Source organism: Bactrocera tryoni, chromosome 4 (assembly GCF_016617805.1).
Source record: "Bactrocera tryoni isolate S06 chromosome 4, CSIRO_BtryS06_freeze2, whole genome shotgun sequence".
Lineage (NCBI taxonomy): Eukaryota > Metazoa > Arthropoda > Insecta > Diptera > Tephritidae > Bactrocera > Bactrocera tryoni.
The window spans coordinates 10,279,604-10,292,353 of record NC_052502.1 but is presented as its reverse complement, the minus strand read 5'-3'; the positions used below and the strand labels follow the sequence as shown (position 1 = coordinate 10,292,353).

General features: G+C 40.6%; 3 protein-coding genes across 6 annotated transcripts in view; 1 reads left to right on the top strand and 2 right to left on the bottom strand.

Annotated features, from left to right (window-relative positions):
- The window catches only part of LOC120776135 (anoctamin-1), a 178,093-nt gene that overhangs the window by 152,427 nt on the left and 12,916 nt on the right, over window positions 1-12,750 (bottom strand). The window lies entirely within an intron of this gene.
- LOC120776141 lies at window positions 5,377-5,937 on the top strand. Its single transcript, XM_040106682.1, has one exon. The coding sequence runs from the start codon at window positions 5,377-5,379 to the stop codon at window positions 5,935-5,937; it is 561 nt and encodes a 186-aa protein (XP_039962616.1).
- Window positions 11,245-12,363, bottom strand: LOC120776138 (leucine-rich repeat extensin-like protein 3). The gene has a single exon (XM_040106679.1). The coding sequence runs from the start codon at window positions 12,361-12,363 to the stop codon at window positions 11,245-11,247; it is 1,119 nt and encodes a 372-aa protein (XP_039962613.1).

The following is a 12,750-nucleotide window of genomic DNA, read 5'->3' as shown; positions in this document are numbered from 1 at the left end:
CGTTTTTGTTTTGCGTGAATTTTCGTCTGCATGGAAATATACAGTGGTGGCTATTGATATGTGTTCAGCTAATGGGAAAGGGGTTTGAAGTGAAAATTCAAATTTATGCAAAAGGAATTTTTTATAGTGTTTTCCTTTCAAAAATTATTTCAAATACCGCAGCATATTTCTGATGTTGAGAAAGCCTCTAATAAATTGTATTAGCCGTTCAAAAACGACTGATATATATATTTTTTCTTTCAGTTACTGATTTCTATATCCTATCATCTAATCAAAACGTGGACCCGTCCATTTAAATATACGTTCTAACTGAATGAGTAAACCTTTTTTTGCTAAATAAGTACAACCATCTGTTCTGTTCGTGTGAAGTTCGATATCCATATGTCCATGAAGTTCGTCTGGCGACTTTTTCCAATAAAAAAATTTACAACGAATTTTCTTGAAATTTTATGTGAAATATTATTACCCACGCAAGTATTTGAGAGGCACTAAGCATTTATGTAGTGAAGATGACAAACTCATCATGTCAGTCGTCCATCGACCTCTGTTATTAACGATAACATCGAGAATGTTAAAGAAGCAGCGATTGAAAATAATCCTGTTGGCATCAGAGGATCGATTAAGCACATTTTGATTAATATTTTTGGTAAGAAGTAAGCCAATGTATATCATCTGACCCTTTGCAAAAGACCCTACATTACTCAAACTCATCAATTGGTGGCGAGACGTGGGCTTATAAGTATAACGTCGAATTGTCCAACAGTCCAGCACTCCACAAATGAGTCGAAGCCGATAATTCACTGAAGGCACTGAAGGCCATCCCAGCAGAGGCGTTTAATAAGTATATAAAAAATTGGATCAAAAATAATATCCTTGCATTGGTTCAAAAGGAGCTGTTCGCACTATATATCGTGGTTTGTTTGTGGCTTGTGGTACTTATGGATTCGGTGGGAAACATCGATGACGGTTTCGGGTCACTGAAAACTTCTCTCTCACTGAAAACTTCTCTCAAATTCAATGTTTTCGGTACCAGTCGAGATTTGACGCGCTTGAGGCCCAAAACATCCTTCAAAATTGTATTGGCGGAGCCTTTCGATATGCCAACTTCATCAACAAGGTCTCTAATTGTTAATCGACGGTTTTTCAACACCAAATCTATGATTTGTTGAACGTGAGCTTCATCGGTTGAGGTTGATGGTCGCCCTGGACGCTCTTCGTCTTCGACACGTTCACGGCCGGCTTGGAACTCACTATACCACTTGTATAGCCTCATCACCAAAGGCTTTCTATACCATCCTCAACGTATCCGCAGCAGAAAATTGATTCCGTAAACAAAATTTTATGCAAATTCTTTGCTCAACAAATTTCGACATCGCAAAAGCGAAAAACTCGCTTTTAGCAGCTCACAAAACGACACGTATCTCAAACACTAATGAAATTTGACATAAATGTGACTGACAGTACTACCAACCTAAAAACAAAAAAAATAATTCTCCAAATCCTTCGATGCGGGCAGTTTAAATTCAAATGTCACCTTATATAAAGATCTTTGTATACTCTTTTATGCTAAAATAAGGTATATTATAAATATATCTTGAATGGATTATAGCTTCGGTGCAGCCTGAACCAACGCTTTTCCTGTTATGGAACATGTTGGGGTCCTTTTTTAAATCTTCTATCGAAGAAATTAAGTCTTTCATTTGAAAAATTTTCTTTGTTTCCAGATATGTACTCATCATTTTAGACATACTATATCTGATATCCAGGCAGCATCTAATATCTTAAAGCCCACAATTGTATTTCAGCAGAGCAAATTATGAAATTAATACACACTCTTTAGCGCCCACTACTAATACGCCGAACACAATTGTGCACGACCATAAATGCATTTAGATATATTACCGATTATATATGTACATTATATATATGTATGTAAATATATATTTACCTGTAGGCGCTCATATTGCATTGGCAAGCCTGTAGCTACTTGGCTTTGTCGCCTCTACTGGTTTGTACGAATTCATAATAGTTTGTTCATTGAATCGTGATTGTTGCATCGGCCGGCCGCGTGCAATCTTCCGCATCTGTGTACATAATCCACCAAATGCGAATACAAACAGACAGACATTCATAAACTAAACATCTGAAACGTACAAGGAAGCGCCGAGTCTGCTGTGCTGCTGCTGGAGCGTGGCGCTTGTGGCGGCCAGACAGGATTTGTGGCAAACACAATTCGTGTTATTGTGTCAACGAGTCGGCCGAGCCGAGCTGCTGGACAGGTGTGTTTGCCATACATTGCCCGCTCGTTTTTTTGCTTACTTTCTTCAACTCGCCACCATCTCCATTTGGCTTGATTATCCATTCGATTTGCTACAATTAATATGCCGAATAAAATTTGTTCAGCTAAAACACACACGCTCGTATGTATATACAGTTATTTGTTGGCTGGTGTTGTTGCATGAGTTAGGCAATTTAAGGAAATTGTTAGGCGATCAGGCGATCAGGCTTTCAGACTTTCACTTTTCACTGTGAAAATGGTCGGGGAAGGATATTTTTTGAAGGATTGAGGGCTCATGTAACGGGATTTCAACTGTTAGCATTACTGTTATGTTGACAGAGTTCTTCAGAAACCTTTCATTGAAGGTTTGAACAATGTGAGAGGCACCTAGAATGTCACAGGCGGATTCCTCCTTAGATTCTACATATTTTAGTGGTCGTTCGTGTTAAACTCGAGTTTAAGATTTAAGTTTTTGGGTTCATGAAGTACCATTAACTGTTCTTAATAGCGTGTATATTCATTTATCGAGTTTTATTATTATGCATACGAAGGTGAACTGTCATGATAGTCCGCAGAGTTGTCACGAATTTAAGCCAGAAAGACAGTAGTCCTTGCGAAACAGGGTTTCAATAGCATAAACCCCAAAAATAGTGTTAACAGCGTTTTTTAATGAATTTTAGTTTCTTTTATAATGTAAGGTAAACTCCAAGTTTAAGGATAGTGTTTAATGCTAAACTCCAAAATAAACTCGAGTTAGTAACGTAATGAATCATTGGGTTAGTAAAAAAAAAAAAATATTTAATCCTTTCTTTCGTTCCTGTCAAAGGCGTATTCTTTCTAAGATTCTGGATATTTTAGAGGAAGTTTGCGTTAAACTCGAGTTTAAGACCTGCGTTTCTATAAACACCAAACAAAAGGAGTGTTTAAGACAGAGTATGGTGTTTAACTCTTGCGTCGTCAAAGGCTTAGTTATTATCAAATTACAGCAAAGGTTTTAAGGCAATTGCTGATATAGGCTATCCACTGCTACTGTTCAGGCTTTGGAGGTATGCATTTCAAACACAAAAATTCCCAAAAATTTTATAAGAGATTTAAGGGTACTTAAAATTGTGTTATAGCCTCCTCGTCAAACTTTATCAAGACAAATTTCCAAATAGAATCAAAGCCTTGTCCAAATATAAAGCATATACTACAAAAAAAAAATTAAAGAAAGTAGAAGAAAGCTATAACTTTCTAAAATGCTGCGTTTGTGCAACCTTCTCGTACACTAAACAACCAATTCACCGATCGAATATGTATGTTCATTGCACTTTTTTGAAAACAGCGATACTTAAGACTCGTTATAACCCAAAAAACACACATAAAAATTCGGTCATATAATACCCGAAAGGCTATCACAAAAACAAGTTCAAACAACTGAGGAAATAGGTTAAGTTTTCCTGACGAATTTGACATAAACATTTACCAAACTAACAGAAAGTCAAAATTTTGGTGGAGCAGCTTTGTGCGCCCCATGATACGCCTGCGCACGCATGACATGAAAACACTCTGTGCCAAAAGTTACTCAACAAATCAATATGTCCAAAGGTCTCGCTGGACTATCTCGATGCATAGGTATAAACTTTCTTTCGAAGTATTTTCACATTAAAAATGAAACGCATTATTGCTTCAACCCAAGAGCCTTTAATAACTTCTAACATTTTCTTTTTCTTTATTGGCGTAGACGCCGCTTTCTTCCCTTTCGCCATTAGGCCCCGATTGGAGATTCCAAGCTTAGTCAGGTTCTTCTCCACCTACTCTTTACAACGCAGTGGAGGTCTTCCTTTACTTCCCTCGGCGGGTATTGCGTCGAATATTCTCAGAGCTGGAGTGTTTTCATCCATTCGGACGACATGATTTATCTAGCGAAGCCGTTGTCTCTTAATTCGCTGAACAATGTCAATGTCGTCATATAACTCTAACAGTTCATCGTTCCATCGAATGCGATATTCGCCGTAGCCAACGCGCAAAGGACAATAAATCTTTCGCAGAACTTTTCTCTCGTAAACTCGTAACACCGACTCATCAGACGTTGTCATCGTCCAAGCCTCTGCATCATATAGCAGTACGGGTATGATGAGTGATTTGTAGAATCTGGTCTTTGTTCTTCGAGAGAGTAGACTTTACTTCTCAATTGCTTAGTAATTAAGAGTTCTTTAGACATGTCTTACCTAATATATGATACCGAAGTTTGGGTAAGGCCCTTAACATGTTGAAAAGAAGAATTCTGTGACAGTTTAGTGGCCAATAATCCCATATAACGTAGTTTTAACTATACAATCTTTATAACGGACTCAGCCGAGCACAGATAATCAAAAGAAAGCAGATACATTGGTTAGGGCACGTCATCCGAAAGTGTATACAATAAGGCGCGGAAGTTTTTCTTGGTGTTTTCAAACAGAAACAATCATAACGTTCTATTTCCATATTCCTGACGTGAATACTTCATCTAACCTGCCAAAAAGTCGGTATTACATATAACTGCGGGAACCTTTGGAAATTAGGAATTAAAGAATGAATTCTTATCTTACGAGAAAACTATAGTCGTCTAATGAATACCATAGCTTGTTCAGGAATATACTGACAGTTAATAAATGATTACTTGGAGATAGCAGCGAACTCTAAAGTCCCTCGACTATGAGCTTCTCTCTATGAGCAATATGGATTTCGGTTGAAATTTCGATAGAACTGCTCTTTTAACCAAATTTTTGGTTTTATTTTGACAGAGAGTAGCTATGCATACGGCTATAGGCGTATGGAAGTGCCTAACAGCAAAACGCCAATGTCGTCATAACACACCAGAAAAAGAAAAAAAGGCGCAGCAAAAGTGCAAATGCAAAGAAGTTGCACGCTCCCATATCTATTGGCCACTTTATGGCGCTAAAGCAACTCTCCGCTTTCCATACTATATAAACCGCGCTGAGTTGGACGTGAGAAATTAGTTGGACGCCAGCATTACAACCGTTAGCAATAAAAAGCGAACAAAGAAAGTGTGCGAAAATCGCAAAATTTACAGAAATACGAAAATAAGAAAACCCGGTGCCACTAAAGAAAGCCAAATGTCTTTGCTGCTTGCCAAAATATTCGGTTGCGCCTTTGTGCTGACCATCAGCTGTGCGACACTTGGCGCCGCCTTACACGTGCCCTACAGCAATGACTTGGAAGTTCAAGGTATACAGTCGGCGATCTACAATGCTGGACCACTTGGCAATCATGCTGGCCTTTTAAGTGCCGCCAAGGCTGTTAGCCAATTGCAGCTGCCCAAATTGAGTGATGCGGTGGAGCAGCATGACTTCAGCAGTGATGATGGTCACGTGGAGTCGCTGGGCGTGGCTGGTGATCACTTGGATCCGAAACATTTTCCTGCTGATTATGCCGAAGATCATGGCGCCACTGCTGAGGAATATGAAGAGGCCGAGGCTGCTGGCTCAGAACACCTCGAAGAGGTTGCACACGCCGACTTTGGCGGACATGAGTTTTTGGATAAGCTGGACTTCCATGGAGATTACCACGACGACTATCATCAGCAGCCTGTGGTGGGCATTGACCATGGCAAGGGCGCTTTCAGTTACAGCACTTTGTACGAGCACAAGCACGATGAGCAGAAAGGCTTGTATTGAGTTCGTGCGGTTGTTGGCGAGTAGGAATGTGGAGAAAGAGACGACTGGATGTTGCTTGAATTTTTTTTGTGTGCCCGTGTACTTTTCGGCGAATTTCAAGTGAAAAAAGCGATCTGTGTGGTGAATTTGGGACAGTATTATTAGCCTTATTTTATACAACTCCTGTTTGTAATAATCGTAGTATGTAAATATATATTTTCGTTTTTTCTTTTTAATAAAAAAACTTATAAAAATTAATACAGTTGTGGGTGCTCTTAAAGTTTTACTTTGAAGATAATGAATTTTCATGACATAAATGTCGCTAGCAAAACAGACCCTATATATGCCTTAAGCTCTTGAGCTTAGTCTTTCTGTAGAACCTTGAACGGATCAGCGAAAAGAAAGACTTTCACAGAAGATTTATCCGGAGCTCGAATACCTTGTATCTATCAGACCGTGACTAGGAACTCTTGCTGCAGAAAAGGTCAAGCTAGATTCAAGAGAGGTAAAACTAGGTGTAGTGTGGTAAGCCAAGAGATTAAGAGAGGTTAAGTCGGACGGTGACCAGTACTTAAGGTCAAGCTAGACGCAAGGGATATACAACTAGGTGTAGTGGGTAAACCAAAAGGTTAGGAGAGGTCAAATTTTTGATAGAGCATGGACAACCAGAGGTCATGTAAGGCAACGTGGAGTTCTGCATCGAATTTCCACTTGCCTTTCAATGAGACATTTAAAAAAATGGATTGAAAAAAATATCTATATATTAAGAAAGAAACGGTTCTAGGAAATAGAACATGATTACTAATCTAAAATATTTGATCGAGTTGCCACATAATTTTATAAATAACAAAAAGTGTAAAAAAGTTTCTTAAATTCACTCCTCACTTATCTACCATTAGAAGTACGGCGATTACCCTTCGTTTTCTCCGCGACCACATCACCAAAATCGAGATTATCACTAACATGTGAGACACCAGTGCCACTACTTATGATCTGTGTATGCAATCCGGTCGATAGAGTGGACCTACCCTCATCAGAAACACCAATAACTTCGTTACCGCCGGTGTGCGATGCAGGGAAGTGATCCTGATGATTGCTCACATCTGGCACGGCAATCAAATGAAAGTCCGGTTGACGGTTTGTGGGAAACTCCAGCCATACAGTCTGTGCGGCAGGCAACTGATAACCAGTCGTCACCGGCCAGGGTTGCTCAAGTGTAGTCTCGTGATGTTCCAAACCCAGATTACCCAACGACGTACTTCCCTCCGTTGATTTCGACAGCTGTAGGATGCTCGAAGTGATTTTTATGGCTGGACCGTAGTCTAGAATTATTTAGTTTTGTATAAACTACAATATTTTATGTGTATCCACAATCCAACCCACCATTTGGTGCCCCACTTGGCCCGTGTCCTCTTTTGTCGCCTGCTTGCTCGCCATTGTCGCGTAAAGTGGTGGCCTGCAATTTGGGCACTATCAAAGTCAGTAGAATCAAAAGCCATGGTACTTCAAATTTATGCGTTCGAGGTGTCATCATACTGTGCACCGTTCCCTTAAAGTTGTTCTCACCGAATAAATTAGACTTTTGAAATTGTCACATTTATATACGAGTGGCGCTTGAGTGCTCACATAACCTCGAATGCAATTATAGCAAATATTCTTCACGATCAATTAAAGAGCGGATGTAATTTGTTGTGCTTCGACGCTTAATGAGCTTCTGTGCACCTTGGTGGTTCAGTTGCTTCGATTGTCACCTACTGCACTACTAGCTACCCTAGGTACACAGAAGCGCAGTAACCAAGGGTACGCCATATGTTGAGAAAGAACCACTCGAAGGCACGAAAATATTGCTGCCGTTCAGGCAAATGTTACTGAAAACTGAAATTTGTCGATTCGAAGGCATTAGCAAGTATTGGCAACGTCCCAAACCAGAGCCTGGCGGATTTTGAGAAGGATTTTGGTTTGCATCTATATCAAATTGTCCTCACTCTAGCACAGAAGCCAATGGGCCATCGTAAACGTCGTGAATTCGCTGGTTTCGGTTTGGAACAACTTGAAAATGATATCGATTACTTTAAGAAAGACAGCTTCTTCGACTCGTGAACCTAAATAAACAAAACTGTCGATTATGATGTTGGTGTCTCCGTTACTGTCAACTGAGAGCGGTATAGATCAATGGCAACCAACTTTTTATAGCCGCAATTAGAAGAAGATGATCTTGACAATATCTGGTTTGAACAAGACGGGGCTGCGTGCCACACAGCTCGTGCAACAACCGAATTATTGCGAGAAAAATTTCGATATTCGATTATTTGAACAAATTGTGACATTGAAGATCCTCAAAGAAGTTGTGATTTAATACCATTAGACTACCTCTTATGGCGCTATTTGAAGCTATTGGTCTTTAGCAAAAAAACTAGACTCTTTTCAAGCTTTAGAAGTCAGTATTGAACATGCTATTCGTGACATAAGACTTTATTTAGTGGAAAAAGTGCTCGAAAATTGGGTTCATCGAATCCGTTCCTGCAAAACAGGCCGTGGAGGCCATTAGAACTGTGATATATTTAGAACTTAATTGTATCGATTGTACTTCATATTAAATAAACAACATTTGAATACCCTTCCAATTAGTGTGTGTTTTTTTTTTGTTTTTTGTAAAAATCAAGTAATCAAGTAATTCAAAATTTCTCTAAGTTAAGTACATTTATTTATCCAAAAGCTTTTCGTTATGAAATCCACAATCATCGATAAAAGCAGTCTATTTTTATTGTGACATCAGAAGTGATTGCGTCTGCAATTGATTTGAGGAATATTACAGGGTGGGCCATCTAACGTTTTAAATTTGAATTATCTATATTTCGACATTGGAAACGTCAAATACCATTCGGAAAGTGACAGATATTCGGTAAAAAGTCTAAAATTTACGAAATGGGTCGCTATTCGCTAGAAGAAAACTGGGAAATATTTACAACTTGAAAAAAGAACCGAGGATGGTCAATTTTACCGAAAAATCATCTTTTCATCATCACGAGGCTCATTTCCACTTCGATGGTTACGTTAACAAGCAGAATTGTCGCATTTGGGGCACAGAAAACCCGCACATAATCGTCGAGAAGCCAATGCACCCAGCACGAATCACTGTATGGTGCGGATTTTGGTCTGGTGGAATCATCGGCCCATTTTTCTTCGAAAATGAAGAAGGAACCGCCGTAACCATCAATGGTGAGCGATATCGCGCAATGTTAACCGAATTTTTCTTCAAGCAAATTGAAGAGGAAGACTTGGACAACATTTGGTTCCAGCAGGACGGCGCTACGTGCCATACAGCAAACGCTATACTCAATATTTTACGCCCTATCTTCGAAAATCGCATAATCAGAAAAAGAGGTGATGTGAATTGGCCTCCCAGAAGCTGCGATTTAACTCCGTTGGACTACTTTCTGTGGGGAGCTGTTAGAGATAAATGTTACGCCAACCATCCAGAAACTATTCAAGATCTAAAGTACGAGATTCAAGCTGCTGTAGCTGCCATAAGGCCTGCAACCATCGAGAAAGTACTCCAAAATTGGGTGGATCGGATAAGCTACTGTAAACTCAGCCGTGGTGGTCATTTGTCCGAAATTGTTTTCCACAAATAAATTTCATAAAACAACCTTTTAAATAAATGTTAGACCTTCGAAAAATATCAAGCCGTTTTTTTTATTGACTTTTTAAATTTAAAATTTTATATGGCCCACCCGTTATTAGCGATCTTATCTCGAATAACTTTGATAGATGAATGAGTATTTTTGAATATGTACTTTAATTATGAAAAATTATTAAAACAACATTAATTTCTATTGGTCCAAATATGGGTTTGAAAAAATCTTAGTATAACACCCTATTTTTTTTGAAGAATATGATCTTTGAAGCACTTTAGTCAGTTTTATTCCATTTATAGGTTAGAAAAATTGTTTGTTTAACGTCTACAGCTCAACTAAGTTACTAAATTCCTTAGTATGAAACAGTCACTAGCGAACTGAATTCTTCCCTATGCTGCACTCTGTAAGGTCAATAGCAACGACTATGCTCAAGTTGGATAAGTGCTTCCTGTGCCTGTGCCCTGTATAGAGCGCGACAAAAAGAGTGAATTTAGCGTGGGGCATTCCTGCTACTTGCTCCCAGTGTCGTTCTCTCCTTACTCTCCTTCGTGCGAAGCAACTTCTTAATGGTGTGTTGTCCCACCGAAATACATGGTTCTGGCACTATCTTCCTGGAAGCTGACGCAGAGCGGGCTAGGTCGTCGGTTAGTTCATTGCCGGTGTAAAGGGTTGTAAACTGATTGGCGGTTCAGCTCCTTTAGATCTACACGGCTCCACTAATAGCGATTTGACCTCATAAGTTGAGATTGCTTTTAGTGCCGCTTGACAATTGTTAAATATACCGAAACACTGGTTGCGATAGTTGTGAAGGAGATTGATTTCAGCACACTGACTTATAGTAAAGACTTCTACTTGTAAGATGCTCGAAAAACATCCCATTGGTATAGATAGTTTGATATGCGGTCCCTCAGTGCCTACTCCAATGACTTCCGGTGTTTTCGAGACATCAGTGTACCACTGGATAATGCTGCCTCTCAGGAGTAGGTCGAGCGTGGAATCACTGTACTCCAAGTTTACTTTCGTTCCAAAAATTATACCAATTGACTACCGTCTGGTAGTCCTGATAGAAAGAGGATAGTTCAAATTTGTACTTGACTCCCACATTTCATAAATATTAACACATGGTTCCTGAACCCCAGTTGGGATCATGGTTTTAGTCGAATCTTTAATCCCTTGAAAATCGTCGCTGTCCTCTGAAATATTAAAAAAAAAACTCAGTTACTCAGTTTGAGTTCGTTTCCTAACCGCAACTTTCAGAATTTGGTCTTCACCAAAGAGAATTTAATGCTTATGCGGTAACCTTTCCCCCAAACCTCAATGCCAATCGGAAACAAATATTCAAAACAACAACTAACACTGCCCTCCAGAGAACGTATTATCACTGTTGACATACGATTTAGCGAAATCTTTTTTTACCACAGTTCTACCCAACGATGCACACTTTAATTAGCGAGTAACTGATAACTAAGCAGCCAAATCGATAATGCAAGGCGAAGGTATGTAAACAAACAGCAAAAAAGTTTCTTAAAAGCAGCTTCAAAAAGAATATCGAACTTTATTCGTAAGCAAACAATCTTCACGAACACGGCAGTTTGGTATGACACAGACAAATTGAGTAAATAAGACTAAGGTATACATATAAAATAGAATTGTTAACGGTTTTGACTAAAAAGTTATTGTTTTCAATTGGCTAACAACCAATCTTCTCCCAGATGCCACCGCTCTTGTAGCCGTTATTCCAACCACCCGACGAACTGCTGCTGCTCCAACCTGCTTGTGGCGCTGGTTGAGGGAGAGGCTGTGGCAGGGGTTGTGGTGGTGGTGGACCATAGGTTTGAGCTGGCACACCATTAAAGTCACCTTGCTGGCCGTTATTATCTTCATCAACGATGATCTTGATGGTTTTCACGACTTCCGATGTTTGGACCGGGGGGGAAATGGGTTGTGGTGCAGGCGGTTGCAGCACAACTGAGGGTGCTTGATAGACTGGTACGGGTTGTGGTGCCGGGACTACGCGAACGACGGGACGTGGTGCAGGTGCTGAAATGTAGGTGGGTTGTACGGGTACTTGGACGGGCACGGGTACGGGAGCTGGCGGTGCTTGCACTTGAATTGGAGCGGGCTGTGGTGCAGATTGTCTGTACTCATAAGTTTGGGCAACGTTTGTCGTATACTGGATGGGCTGAGGTGCCGGTGCCGGTACTGGAGCTGGAGCCGGAGCCACTTGTACGACAGGTTGTGGTGCAGGCGCTGAGTAATATGTGGTTTGGACAGGTACTGGTGGGGCTTGTACTACTGTACGTGTCGGTGCTGGAATTGGGATCCAACCACCAGTGGAGTAACCACCGCTTGAGGCACCACCACTTGAGTATCCGCCACTTGAGTATCCACCACTTGAGTAACCTCCACTTGTGTAACCGCTAGCTTGGTTCGTCGAAGTGACGACATTCTCATTGGGCACAATGACTTTGATGATACGCACAACTTGTTCACCGCCATTGCTACCGCTGTAACCACCGCCGTTGCTGTAACCGCCATAGTTGTAATTGCCGGCGTACGACTGACGTCCGTAGCCATAACCGCCACCAGAGCTGCCGCCGTAACCGCCATTGTAAACGGGACGATTCTGCTGTGCGTAGTAGCCACCGTTATAGTTGCCGCTGCCATAACCGCCACCGTTGCCACCATCACCGCCGCTGATTAGATTTCTACCCAAACCCAGGAGTGCCAACTTGGCGCCCAAGAGGGCTTGTGTGGGTGGCATCAGTGTCGCCAGGACACAAACCGCAAGTATCAAGCACAATTTCATCGTTCCACACCCACTTATATAATGATTGATCGTATCGTATTTAAATCGAGTAATGCGTGTAGAAAATTAGAAGATCAGCTAATACCGAACTGACCGTGTACCAAACTCGTTGTGAACTGTTAAAATCTCTTTGAGTGGCGTACAAATTTATAGGCCAATATGTCTGAGCCCACAACTCAACACATTCGTAGCTACTATGTGCTAAATTTACCGTACGTAAAAAAAATATTTCGGAATCTGTATGTGCCCATGACGGCAATAAATAGTTTAACTAGCAATTCTTGAGTACCGAAATTTTCTCCACCGCCCACACTTCGGAAACCCTTTAGCCAGGTTAAGTGCAGTGCGCCAGCGCGTTCAACTCAAGCGACAGGTAGTTCGCACATC